Consider the following 15,283-nt stretch of genomic DNA (forward strand, 5'->3'; position numbering starts at 1 on the left):
ACTTTTAAAAATTTTAATGTTTATTTTAGCATTTATTTGGTATTTCATGATAATTTCACCTATTTGGATATGACGGAAGTCACAGGCCTGTCGTCGGCTACATTATGACATCTGCTACTGTAACAAAAACAGACCAAACATTCACACAGTTTGGATTAAGACAAATTAACTTGATGTCTGCCATGTTAAAGTCGGTGGTCGGTAGTTAATTCACGTATGGAGCTTTCATAGCTGGTCTTCTATCATTTGAAACGAGACATTAGCTTCTGTATACAAGAGCATGCTAAAAAGATGCTTAAAGGATATTCATTTGCATATTTGCTACCCAACTCTGACTAGTTTCAATTCATGAAGACCTAGTGGCCATGTCCTTACCAATTAATTCTGTTCTATTGAATTTGCACAAGTTTCAAGGATAATAAATGCAACTACTTTAATAGTAGCAAGAACTGAAAAGAACTGCGGTTTTAGTTGCATTAAGACGTCGTTTCTTGTGTGAACCACAAGGTAGCAGCATGTAGCTGTGCATGTAGGTCTACTTAAAATCACGAAAGCGTCTGATTTCAAAGCCACCATGTCAAAGCGAATTTACGTTTTGCCTGAGTTGGATTGAAGTTGAAATTGAAATACAACATGAATTGTACTGCAGCAATTTCTAATCGAATTTCAATGATTTAGAAATGGAAAACACATGATACAATTACTTTTTTTTAGATAAAATTGGGCTACTTAAGAAAAAATAATGATCTACTTTCATGAATTATTGATTTGGGTAGTTTTTGGATGTTTTCCAAGATTTCTCACGAGCATGTTCGTGTATGTTAGGGGGGTTGTTTATGGGTAAATGTGCGGTCGAAACGTTGCCAAATGTTTTAAAATTTTACATGAAACGTATTAACAGGGATATCAGTCGGCTAAAAATTGTCACTAGTATATCGTATACGCCTACTAGCAAAATACATGCATCTCAGATACTGACTTTATAGGGGTCACAATGATTGGCACTCTTGAAGATTGTTAAAAATAAAATCTAACAGAGTGAAGTTTACACCAGCATGTATATAAGACATTAAACTGAGCTCAGGCCTAAGGAACTGTGTCGTGCTCTTCCATGGCTTGCTGCTTCACTGAAGTATAAAACTGAGGCAACGCGCTTACAAAATCCATTTTTTATATAAAGCAACAAACTCACAAATGAAGAAAAACATGGTTGCTGACCTTCAAAAATAAGGAAATGGGTCAAAAACTAAACAAAGAAACATAGGACGTACTACTGTGAGACCAAATATGAATAATTTCAAAACCCCTGGAGTAGTGTTAAACCTGCCCAGTAGATGGCGTTAGTGATCTTAGCCAATGCACAGTGAGGTAGATGGTTCAGGGAGCAAAGAAATATCCAGTGGCCACAGTTGGAGAATTACAGAACTTGGTTGCATCGGGGGGTCACCAAGTTTCTATTAACTGCTACATTAGATGCTCCAAAATTAGATGCTACCTCCATGCCAAAAGGCTATGTGGAATGGCTTCAGGAAAATGGTTTTACTGGGAGTAATTGACAGTTTCAAGAATCTAAATTGTCTCCTTTGTCTCATCTACTGTGGTCCTGAGAGATGACATTAGAGCTCTTTGGCCAAGCATAGCTGTTATTTCATTTGTGGCCTTTCTGTTAGCTTGAACTAGTCTGCCCATTCTCCTCTGATCTCTCATTAACAATGTTTTTTGTTTATCTCACCATTCTCTGTAAACTGGAAATCACAGGAGGGCAGCTGTTTCTGTGATGCTAGAACCACCACATCTGGCACCATCCATCTGGCACTGTCAAAGTCGCTTAGATCACACATTTTGCCCATTCTAATAGGTAAGGAGCTGGCCTTTTAACCTATAAATCACAGGTTCGAGTCCCAGGTAGGACAGTGCCATAGTACCCTTGAGCAAGGTACCTAACCTGCATTACTTCAGTATATATCCAGCTGTATGGATGTAATGTAAAAAAATATGTGACAATAAATAAGTTGTGTAAGTCACTCTGGATAGGAGAGTTTGCTAAATGCCTGTAATGTAATGTCTATATTGAGTTACAGCCACATAATGTGCAGTTAGGAGTAGCCTATTTGCATTAATGAGGGGGTATTCCGAATAAATGTGCCAGTATATAACACAAAGGATATAGGTTTGGTGTTAGATAGTCTTTATTGTCCCCATGGGGCAGTTTGTACTGCAGCATAGTACATAATAGAGCCCGACCGATATATCGGTTTGGCGGATATATCGGCCATTATTTGACTTTTTTGACGACATCGGGATCGGCAGTTATGCAGCCGATGTGTCCCGATTTTTAAATAAGTATAGTAAACAAAAAAACCATGGATTATTTATCTGTACTTGTCTGTTCGAACGTTGTAATTGCTATTTACTAGAATTATCCAGTAGAGGGAGCTCTAATACAAGTGTGAACTGCAGCAGCTGACGCGCTACTTCTGTAATAAGACGTTTGTCACTCGTGCCTCATCCAGTGTTCTCCACTGCAGGACTTGTCTGCACAGATTCGATTGCCCCAATAAAGGTATGTATATTTAGTGAAAGTTTTTAATTAAATGCGTTTATACGACCACTATGTTTATCAATCCTCATTATCAACGAGCGAGCTAGCTAACATATTTGGTTCACTTTAGCAAGCTAGCTGGCTGGCAAGCCTTTACTAAGTGACAGTGTAGGATATAAGCAGCGTAGGATCGAGCTACATTTCCAGAGGACATCGCTGTATTCTCAAATAAATAACCAGCCAAAATAAAATGGTGATTGAATGCATCACACATTTGTTTTTTATCTGAGATAATGATATTAGCTACTATATGATGCTGTGTCAATAGCCAACGCGTTATTGCAAGCGAGTGTGTCATCTAGTCACGCCTCATCGTAGCATGCTAACCAGACAGTAAAAACGCCGATAAAACACTTCTAACGTGGATCATTTTAAGCCATGTTATCTAGCTTTGTCGTGATAACATGAGAGAAGGATTGCTGTTGGAGAAGTGAATCAACCAACAGTTAGCGCGGGTAACCTGCACGAAAGCGCATTGTAGTTTTTTTCACGTATTTCATCCAGTCAATTTAATTTCATCTAACGTTACACTTGATTCACTCATTAGCTCCGCTAGATAATGTCTTACTCTTTGAGATCATGTAGTAGAAATAAAATAAGAAAATGTAATTAATTTAACTTACTGAGAATATATAAGAAATAATGAGGCTGTGTCAATAGCTAATGCGTTATTGCGAGCGAGTGTGTTACGCGTCAGAGCGCATTGTAGTTATTTTCACCACCGAATTCTTATGGACAGGGAAGCTCGCTAGATAAAGCCTTACTCTTTGAGATCATGTAGTAGGAATAAAATAAGAAAATAATTAATTTACTGAGAATAGATACTAAGAAATAATAACAACAAATTAATAACAACAATAATAATAATATTAATAAAAATACATGTTTGAAACTGGAAAAGCGATTTTTTTTAAATTCATTTTTTATAGATGGCTGGAAAAGAAAGGAGTAAAAGCAAGGTGTGGAGTTATTTTGATTTCACACACTTAAAGATGATGTTAATATATATATTTCATTTAATATCATCTTTTACATTTTTTATCTAAAAAGTTCTTTGTGTGTTTATTTTTATTTGTTTGCTTATAAGTTAAATGTTCTTAAATATAGAAACTTTAATAAAATACAAGTTTTTCAAATTGATTTGAAAATGTTGCACTTTTTGACAAAATATCGGTCAAAACATGGGTAATCGGTGGGCTAGGACTCTCCAAAATCGGGATCGGCATCGGACCCAAAAATCTGGCATCGGTCGGGCTCCAGTATATAATAAATAGCAATAACTATATTTATGACAACAGATAAACATTAAAATCACTGCAAAATGTATCACTATAACTTATTAAGAAAACCAGTGACACCTGGGATAAATGAGTGTTTAATCTTGTTTGTTTTTAACATAGGGATCCTATTTTAAAATAGGGAGCCTACACCGATCAGCCCAACATTAAACCACCTGCCTAATATTGTGTAGGTCCCTCTCGTGCCGCCAAAACTGCTCTGACCCGTCGAGAGTTTTTAAAATCATGTGGAAATAATTCACCCTCTAACAATATCTTGGCTTTTTATAGCCCTGTAGCAAGTAATAATGTAATAAACTACCAACAGTGTAATAATTCCCAATAATGTAATCCATTTCAAATTTTTTATGTCGTAAAAACCAATAGTGTAATAAGTAGTAGTAGTAGTAGTGTATTTTATTGATCCCCGGGGGGAATTTGCACTGTTGCAGCATAAAAGACAATAAAGTAACACAATCAGATATAAATTTACAGTAGATACAAAATATCAGATACAAATATACAGTAGATACAAATATGTACAGAAATTGGGATGGCAGGTATGCCATCCCGCCAAGTTACACCTTGGTGGGGGCATGCCCCATACCTATACAGCACCGAGAGTTTGGCACTTTTCAGGGTTCCCCACAGAAATAACCACAACAGCCACAGACACTCAGCCCTTAAAAACATTAAATTCTGCACATTCTGACCCCATTTCAACAGACAGATTTCATAAACAACTTCACATGTCCACATAATAAAGCCCCAGACTAAGGGGATTTTGCATTTTCTCCTTCTTCTTCTTCTCTTTCTTCTTCTTCTTCTTCTTCTTTTCTCATTCTTCTTCTTCTCACTCTTATTTTTCCTGCCGCCTATCCCACTAACAACATGTCTCCCCATTGGACATTTTACCGACACCAGCCAAATCCTCACCCTCACGACCCAATGATGCATGCATACACACGCAAAATACCCATACCTTTTTACTGGCCTGTGTTCTTCTTTAAAACCATGGACAGGTTTGCTAATGATATTTCACGCATTGCATAGCTATGTCATGGTGCTGCACTAACAAAGTCACAGACTGGTAAACCTCCGGTTGAAGGATTGAATCCCGCCTCGCCCTCAGGCAGATAATTTTCCTCTTTTACACTAACTTTTACACTTACGCTTTTATATTTTCTTTACCAAAACTCACTCACGGCCACCCATATGCATTTCATGATGGTGAATGTATTCCTTTTATTAAAAAGTTACACCAGTTCACCACTGTGCCATTTCTACTAACTACATTTCTTCACTTGGCTACCGTACAAAACCTTATCAGCAAACGCCACGTTTCTACATTCATGTTACCTCGCCCTGTTCTCTATCTAGCCACATACAAACAATTACTACGTATGTACGTTCTGCAACTCCCCATTAAAACATTTAACATTTAAAATCATGACTCACTCATAAGGATAACTACTAGTACCGAACATGAGAAAAGCACATCAGTGCAATAGAATTCACACGTTACTCAACCCTCCACTTTAACAGCTAATATGTTATACCGACTGTTATATATAGCATTCCATAAGGAAACTAAGCTCGCTCATGGTCACTTCATTTACTTCGCACTATAGTCTGTGATCATGTCAACCTTCACCTACATGCCCATTCTGCTAAAAACATATTGTTTCAACTACGCAATTTCATCCTAATTTCTCTTACACTGTTGTTATTTTCTCATATGCAAAGCCTGCTGGGACATATGCGTCTGCTCCTATTCTCCACTATCAAGTTTTCCGGTTCTAGCTTAGCAAAACAGCGAACAGGATTCCCACCTGCAGATAAGCCTATCAAAATGCCTTATAAACCTTACAAACACTAAAAGTACATCTCCACGAAATAACAGACAACGGAGCAGGACAGCAGGGTACACAAGTTGCGACCTATGGAGCTCTAATTCTACGGGCTTGCTGATTCTTTTGACAATCAAGGCTCGTTGGATGGCCGTCAGATCTGTGAGTACATACACTGGCCATATTTCACCTGCGTTTCTGTTGCGTTTACACTTACGCCACCGCACCCTTTGTCACAGCCACTGTTTTACATATATAGCAAACCGAAACTGCTAAACAGTACACGCTCATCAGACTACAAATTCACACAAGGATAGCCATAATCCACAACCGTTTCTTACATGGTCACTTCGCATTTCTCACTCTCATAATAAAACACTTTGCAGAAAGAAGTGATATCTCATAAAAAACACGGTTTCAACGTACAAAAATGCCAAGTTACTCATACATACAAGACCAGTCCAGGCCTGCCATTAAAAGTATTGATATCAAAATGACGCCAAGTTACGGTACTACAAACAATATAGGCTATCTTGCCTCACCGAAATTAAATAAGATGTATTCCAAAGCAATGCTACCCAATATTTCCTCAATTCTTTCAAGTCAGTTGGCCCTGTGTTTTGTAATCTTACCATTTTACAATGTCATGCAAACTTTGTGTCACATCAAAGAGTCAAATATTTCGAATTGCCTCATGGAACACATTGAAATTCATGTACAAAACTGCTGCTGAGTAACTACAGGAAGCATATTTCTCCAGAAAAAATGTTTATACTTGCTTCTGAACTGAATTTGAGTACATGTACAAGTTATTGTATATTTGCTACGTACAATAAATACTGCATGTAAAACACATATTGTACATACATACATAGAGAACTTCTTTATCCCCATGGGGACATTTCCCTCGCAGCATGTTACATTCACATTTACGAACACACACTTATACCAAGAAACATACTATCATTCACGCAACAGAAAGGCTGGGCACCGAAATACATACATACCAATACAAATTGGACATATACACGCCTATTTAATCAATCTTGACTGTGAGAGAAACATACTATCATTCACGCAACAGAAAGGCTGGGCAGAAAAATACATACATACCAATACAAATTGGACATATACACGCCTATTTAATCAATCTTGACTGTGAGAGAGCCATCCACACATATGTTTGGCCTGTCCATGTAGTGCATGCTTATACACACAGGGCCAAGTGACTTGAAAGAATTGAGGAAATATTGGGTAGCATTGCTTTGGAATACATCTTATTTAATTTCGGTGAGGCAAGATAGCCTATATTGTTTGTAGTACCGTAACTTGGCGTCATTTTGATATCAATACTTTTAATGGCAGGCCTGGACTGGTCTTGTATGTATGAGTAACTTGGCATTTTTGTACGTTGAAAACGTGTTTTTTATGAGATACAAATATAACAGAGGACACCTTCAGAGGTGGAGACGGGTCAGAGATGTTTTGGTGGCACGAGGGGGACCTACACAATATTAGGCAGGTGGTTTTAATGTTGTGGCTGATCTGTGTATATCTGCGCTCTGAAGGAAGTAATACAAACTGATTGAACAGGGGATGCTGGGAATCCCTCCTAATGGACTGGGCCTTCCTTATAGATCCTATCTAATACAGCTGGGAGGGGTCAGCTGTATTAGATGATACAATGTTGGCCAGTTGACTCTTGTACTTAAGATTTAGGTTACCAAACCAGCAGATCATATTAAAGGTTAAAAGATATTCAATTAAAGACTTATAAAAGATAGTCAGCTGCATTGTGTCCACCTTGAAACTTCGGAGTAACAACTATTAAATGGGGAGAGGAGGTGCTCACGCAACATTGAACAGGTCATTGAAATAAAAGGTTATTCTTGTATGTATTTATATAATCATTTTCTCTCATCTTTCTGAGAAAAAGACTTTCATGTTTGTCCTCTGTGGAGGACGTGACATTTCTACTTGTATCTTCAAGCCTTCATGATAGCTTTATTGTCTCTGTCTATAATACATAATGGTCTTTAAATGTCATAAATTTGGATGTGAGATTACATGTTCTTGGACTTGGTCGTCTTTCCGGAGTAAAAAATTTAATGTGTATTTTTTAGAATTGTTGTTATAATAATTAAAACTGCACTTATATATCATTATTTATAACAGATTGTTTTTATTGTTTTTTATTTTATTTAGTTTGTATTTTTATACATTTTTATTACTATATATATTATAGCACAAAAAATATAGAAAAAATGTCATTTTGAACCTTTTTTCCCCTGGGTCTCAGGAGGATAAAGCTGAGTTGCTGATATCATTTTAAAATGCTCCAAAACTGCAGACCGCTTTCTGTTCCTGGGCTGGTTCCATCTCTGCACAATGTCTTGGATTCTTAAAGCAGTCACTGTGACTCACTAGCTCACGACTGACACAAACTGCTTGCTCTACCCACAAAACCTGCACCAAAGCTTTGCATCCTTTGAGTCAGTTACCAAAGCGGTCACATGGTTGTGTGTACCGAATGAAGCTTCGGACATCATTGATCACATGTTTATGGCAGAAACTAATCAAGCCTCGGCACACTGTTTCTAGTGCGCTGTGGTGTTTTTCTTGACACGCGCTCCTGAGCTTCAGTATCAAGGGTAACACCACTCCTTTTGAGATATAGTACATTTTCAGGGCCCATTTAAATTCTGCATTGCTTCCAAAACTACACTATATTGTGTGTGTGTGTGTCTCTGTGTGTCCAAGCGAGTGCTCAGTGTTTGCTCATGTTGTGTGATTGCAGGCTAATTTGGGTTGGAAGCCACTTGTGGTCCAGTCTGGTCTGATGTGTTCCTGTCTCCTTAGATAGGGGGCGCTGTTTTCTAAAATGAGTCTCTCAGAGGAGCCAGAGACCAAAGGAGGAACCCTCAGCACTGAGAGGAAGAGGTATAAATGCATGAATCAGATATTTAATGTGCTGTGAGTTAGAGCTGCAGTAAGAGGATGAGTTTAACTGGAAGCTCTGTCTCCATGTGCTGTGAGTTAGAGCTGCAGTAAGAGGATGAATTTAACTGGAATCTCTGTCTCCATGTTTTGTTCACAGGGTCCAGGTAGAAAGAGAAGGGTCACCTGTACCCAGCTGTGTGTCTCTGAAGAGTGATCCTTCAGTGGATCCTCCACTCACTTTCAAAGGAGAGTTCACAGGTGATCAAAGGTAATTAAATGGGCTTAAATTGACACTACTATTTAACCCCTTAACCCCAAGCATTTAAAAAAGGCGATTTCCCCCTGGTTTGCACTACTCTTAAAGGTCCAGGAAATTGGATTGTGGTTATATTCCCCAGAAGTGACGACAGATTTTCTTCTTAATGCTTCTTTCACGTTTTTTAACCGAATTAGAACCATTGTATTGTAATAGACACGGTTAGATTATTGCAACCTGTTTAGCAGACATGGGCAGGTTGGGTGTGTATCCTGCGCTCATTAACATTCATACCTGTAAGACACATCATACAGTATGTAAACCGTTTCTCATCGCTAGCTAGGTCAGAGCTGGTTAGAGCAGATTGTCCCATGCAGAACCCAACAAAATGAAAGAAAGCAACATAAACTAGGTGTTCCCATCGTATGATTAAACCTGAAGATTATTCAACTTGTAATAGCATTGTAACACTGAGCTACTGTACACTAACATTACACTCGATAGCAGTCTCAAATTTTGGACATTACACCCAACTAAAGAAAGGCTTTGATTCCACATGTCTAAGCTTGAAAACGTTTTAATTGTCGCTAGCTAATGGTAGGCATACTTACCGGTCCAGCACGTTCTGCGAAAAGTTCTTTTTTTCAGAGACAATGGGCAATGCAAATACTAACTGCACTGGTTATTGTAATACTGGAGTGCCTGTGGGCTCCAGAATTAAAACCCATTTCTTGTAGGTTTTCTTCATTTTTGGCAAAAGAAAAGAATGTATTGCTTTCTCCACATCCAGAGAAGGGGCAGTGCTTAGGCATTTTCAATTTAGCTTGCCTAGCGTGCACAAAAGTGGCAAGAGCATTATTTACACATTACATGTAGAAAGAATTTCACTGGACTTAAGGGTTTTGTTACATAACTAACACCCAGTGAACCCTGCCCATTGAAAACCTGGCGTTTAGCCAAGGAGGAGAGCAAGCCAATTTTGGCACAGGCTTTTATTTGTTTTTTCTATTTTTGTTTTTTGCAATAATCATATGAAAGTATTTCTGGGACATTCGTGAATGTAAAACAGTAATAAAATGACACATCAGCAAAGAATTCACAGATTGTTGTGCAGATAACTAAAAGCAGTGAAATGTTGCACTGGATTTTCCAAGACTTCCCAAAACCTCTCCAAATTGCACATTTTAGATAACGTTTTGAACAGGTTATCTACACTACAAAAGAAGTTTTCTGCTCTCAAAATCACATATTTTGAATTAATAACAGAGGTGAATCAGTTCTAACATGTTTTTGGGAGTTAATTTCTTACGGCAGTTAACATTATGCTGAATGTTGAAATACAAATGTTACAGTAGCTGGAAAGAATTAGCAGAAATTATAACAGAAAACGAATATTAGTTTGAGTTGAACTTGCTTTGCTGCTGCTACCGTTACTCACTTTGCTAGAGATTTCATCCATTAGATGCTTTGCAAAAGAAAGAGACGGTCTGTATCTGTCGCTGCTGCAGCGGCTGATTGCAATGTCAGCTGCAAGTGTGTTGTTTACATTCCGAACATTCCACTAGTGTTAATTAATGGGAAATTTTCTTGGTAAACATGAATTAAATATGAATAAAAAATGTGAAGAAAAATGGTAAATATCTCAAAAATATTTGCACTACTGACAAGAAAAGCACAAGCAACTAGGTGAAGCTACAAGATAAAAAAAGGTAGGTCTTGCTGAAAAACTGTAGGAAGAATAGCATGCAGGATGTTGACTTGATGTGGAATAAGAAGAAATAATAAGGAGAACACTAAATTCACTTAAATAAACTTACATGCCCACCAGTATGGCTCTCACATGGTCTAAGGCACACTCTCCAAACCAGTCAGAACTTTCTAAATATTAAAATAACGCCTCTAATTGAGATTTGCTTTTTCAAGCTCTTCAGTTACTTTTATCACAGTGCAAACACCTTTACTTCGATCCACCATAATTATGAATTCATTTCACAGTACAATGCTAAGCTGTTTTGAGAGCGAGCTCGCTTCAGTCTGCATGCACTCTCTGCTTGTTAGCACAATCTGCATTACGCACAGGGAGTGGAGGCAGATACGCACTTAGGTTACTAGCAAATGGCTGGACCCACAGACAGCAATGAGGGCTCATTTGACAGGTGACAGTCTTGTTTAATTCATTCTGTAACTTGATTGACTGTAAAGTAAACCTATCGCAGTTCAGATAACCAAATGCCTACCGAACAAAATACTATACGTTAAGACATCATTGGGTGGTCAGATATCCCGGCCAAGTTTCAGGTGGATGCTTGACTGATTGAGTTGAAAATGATGCCTGAGCTGGCTAAGAGTCTTAGCTAGAATATGAGCAAGGGCATTTGGGATTACAGAAACTCTTACTTTGACAAAAGAGCCATAAAGATGCAAGTATTGGATATACCAAAAGTGACTGCGGAGTAAGTACATTACATATGGAATTTAAAACTTTTTTCTGAATGATTGTTTTGGTGATCTGAGGTGCTGTTCTGAAAGCTTAAATGGAATATATATTTTTTATGCAAAAATAAGAAAGGCAAAGTAACTATGGAAAGTATAAAAAGTATGTTTTATGATGTGGGTTAGTGTGCAATAAGTGATTGGGGGATGGGGAGGCTCCTTTCATATTACTGACATTTATTGCCATTAGCGCTGATAAGGGAAGGAGTGGTGTTGTTGGCCAATAAGGAGGCTGTTGCAGCCTTAGAGCTTGAATTTGTGACGTGTTTATAGCCCCCTTTTTAATAAAATTGCAAATCTTTACTTTGTCCCCATTCTGTGGGCGCTGCTGCCCATACCACTAGGGGGCAGGAGGGAAATATACCTTTCAATGTCACTGTCACCTTTCAGGTGTAGGTGGGTGTATTATATCACATTCAGGTGTATGTGGGGTTTATTATGCCATCGCCAGATGTGCAGTGACATAGAGCTGTGGTAAGAAGATGAATTTAACTGGAATCTCTGTCTCTATGTTTTGTTCACAGGGTCCAGGTAGAAAGAGCAGGGTCACCTGTACCCAGCTGTGTGTCTCTGATGAGTGATCGTTCAATGGAACCTCCACTCAATTTCAGAGGAGAGTTCCCAGATGATCAAAGGTAATTAAATAGACTTAAATTGACAGTATTTAACCCCTTAACCCCAAGCATTTAAAAAGGCAATTTCCACCTGGTTTGCAGTGCTCTTAATGGTCCAGGAAACTAGTCTGTGGTTATATTCCCCAGAAGTGACGACAGATTTTCTTCTTAATGCTTCTTTCACGTTTTTCACCGAATTAGAACCATTGAATTGTACTAGACACGGTTAGATTATTGTGACCTGTTTAGCAGACATGGGCAGGTTGGGTGTGTATCCTGCGCTCAGTAACATTCATACCTGTAAGACACATCATACTGTATGTAAACCGTTTCTCATCGCTAGCTAGGTCAGAGCTGGTTAGAGCAGATTGTCCCATGCAGTACCCAACAAAATGAAAGAAAGCTACATAATCTAGGCGTTCCCATCATATAATTAAACCTGAAGATTATTCAACTTGTAATAGCGTTGTATCACTGAGCTACTGTACACTAACATTACACTCGATAGCAGTCTCAAATTCTGGACATTACACCCAACTAAAGAAAGGCTTTGATTCCACATGTCTAAGCTTGAAAACGTTTTAATTGTCGCTAGCTAATGGCAGGTGTAAACACCTCACAGCTAGACCAATGAGGGTTTGTAGCTGGAGGGGAAGGTATCGCGTGTTCTCCCTTGGCTGGTGTGATTCAAAACCGAGATGTTAGTTATTTTTCCTCTGTTCGTAAGAACAGGGCACAATTATAATTGAGAATGCACTGGTTCCGTTGCCACGGGTTAGATATGAAGGCGCTGCTTCATATCCCGCTTAAAACTGGCCTGAAACGGATCAGTAGCATTCAGGTTACTCTCCGTTCGTAAACGGGGCTATGCTGTCATCAGAGATATATCCGATCTGTCGCCGGACTGTCAATATTCCAATGGGAGCATCAGAATATTTACAAATGTGCGGAACAACACATCAAATATATGACCACAGCAAGAAAGCGTAACAGTTACTAGGTTTTACCCTCGTGATAATCTGACTCCATTTTACATGATAATTCAAAATTTGGGGTTAACTATACGTGGAACTTGGGAGTGGTTACACTCGACTCTATCTTGTGCTATCATTCCTCAATATATGCTCCCGGGTTTAGCATTATTGTTAAATCTCAGTTCGGCGAGGAATCCAGAGGGTAGGAGGCTGACCACCATAATACATGCCTTCCATGCCTGGCTTACATGGATAGTGCATAGACAGTTATGAGCCCAGGACGGTGAGTATCTATCGGGCTCCTTAAGGCGAATTTGACAAGAACTGGCGTACTACGCCCATGGGTTCTCTTAAGCCAAAACACCAGAACCAATACCACCAATCCCTTAACAGGCAGATCGTGGTCACCTATCTAACTTGAAGACCCCACTAAAGACGTTTACTGTACTAGACCCCTGATCAGTAGGTCCTAGTCATAATTGCCCCCCTGAGTATTTAAACGGAATTTCGGCTGAAAAGAAGATAAAATGGATTAGAGTCATGAAGACCACGCAAGTTAAAATCAGAAGAATTTATTTAACAGGCAGGTAGGTTATTATCTTCAATTCCAAATCAATTATAAGGGTTAAAAACATAAATACAGAGTAAAAGAGTTCTTACCCAGCCTGTTTAGCTACACACAGAACACAGAGTATGCGCAGTGCGGGAAGTCGATTGCGATCTTCCTTGTGAATCTACACACACCACACAGATTATGTGTAACGTGGGGAAGTCGTTTACGATCTTCCTCGATTGCTTTGTCTCCTTTCCTTTTAAGTCAAATCCCGCGTTTGGTCTAGGCATTACCATAAATTAACCTGGCCGAATCATAAATCTCTAATTCCGGCCCCCACCATTTGGAGGCGGTTGTTAAAACAATTGGTGAGGAAATGGGGAAAAGGAGATGATTACCAGAGAGGACATTCCATTGTGTTAGTTTTTCCCTGAGTTACTGAAACTATGTTTTTTCAAATTCTATTTGGTATGAAACATATTTCATTCAATGGTTTGAATTATGGAGAACATGTACATACCAAACATGCCAAGTGGATGTAATATTATGGTGCAGTTGTCATGAAAATACCCTTTTGTTTAACCATTGTACATGCAATCCATGTTATTATTACATAAGGCATAATACAATAATACAATGAAAACATGTGCATGGTTTGTAAGGTTTTCCGGGATTTGTAAATAAGATATACAGATGGTTTATAGTCCAGATCCAGAAAAGAAATACAAAGTGTAATATCCGAGGGGCCCAAATGAGGGCACTGTGGTACTGTCCCGCGCACTTGCCCCCACCAGGTGCCGGTCGTTTCACCCTTTACGACCCCAAAACACCCACACCCACAACCACAGACAAAGAGACTAGTTCCCCTTATCTTGGTTGTGTCCAGGTGGTAACATTCCACAGAGCCAAATGGCCTGCTCATCCCGAGGAAATCCGAGCAGCTTATTGTTTTACCACAAGGCTCTCGGGTCCTTTGAAGTACAGGCTGCGCCCCAGCATGCCGGCTCGTTCAAATGCCAGCCTTTTCTGGGTCCCAGTTTAATTTCCCTCTTACACAGGCATACTTACCGGTCCAGCACGTTCTGCGAAAAGTTATTTTGTTCAGAGACAATGGGCAATGCAGATATTAACTGCACTGGTTACTGTAATCCTTGAGTGCCTGTGGGCTCCAGAATTAAAACCCATTTCTTGTAGGTCTCTTCATTTTTGGCAAAAGAAAAGAATGTATTGCTTTCTCCACATCCAGAGAAGGGGCAGTGCTTAGGCATTTTCAATTTAGCTTGCCTAGCATGCACAAAGGTAGCAAGAGCATTATTTACACATTACATGTAGAAAGAATTTCACTGGACTTAAGGGTTTTGTTACATAACTAACACCCAATGAACCCTGCCCATTGAAAACCTGGCGTTTAGCCAAGGGGGAGAGCAAGCCAATTTTGGCACAGGCTTTTATTTGTTTTTTCTATTTTTGTTTTTTGCAATAATCATTTGAAAGTATTTCTGGGCCATTTGTGAATGTAAAACAGTAATAAAATGACACAAGAATTCACAGATTGTTGTGCAGATAACTAAAAGCAGTGAAATGTTGCACTGGATTTTCCAAGACTTTCCAAAACCTCTCCAAATTGCACATTTTAGATAACGTTTTGGACAGGTTATCTACACTACAAAAGAAGTTTTCTGCTCTCAAAATCATATATTTTGAATTAATAACAGAGGTGAATC

The 15,283-nt window shown here is 38.8% G+C and overlaps 1 protein-coding gene and 1 long non-coding RNA gene across 2 annotated transcripts in view; one reads left to right on the top strand and one right to left on the bottom strand.

Annotated features, from left to right (window-relative positions):
• Positions 1-15,283, top strand: part of LOC135242400 (protein NLRC3-like) — a 1,894,071-nt gene that overhangs the window by 1,207,136 nt on the left and 671,652 nt on the right. Inside the window, exon 29 of the mRNA XM_064313443.1 lies at positions 11,943-12,053. Coding sequence (XP_064169513.1) covers positions 11,943-12,053 — 111 coding nt within the window. The remainder of the gene's footprint in view (positions 1-11,942; positions 12,054-15,283) is intronic.
• The window catches only part of LOC135242461 (uncharacterized), a 208,507-nt gene that overhangs the window by 117,901 nt on the left and 75,323 nt on the right, over positions 1-15,283 (bottom strand). The gene's annotated exons all lie outside the window — the stretch shown is intronic.

The sequence above is a fragment of the Anguilla rostrata genome, chromosome 16 (assembly GCF_018555375.3).
Source record: "Anguilla rostrata isolate EN2019 chromosome 16, ASM1855537v3, whole genome shotgun sequence".
NCBI classification, from domain to species: Eukaryota; Metazoa; Chordata; class Actinopteri; order Anguilliformes; family Anguillidae; genus Anguilla; species Anguilla rostrata.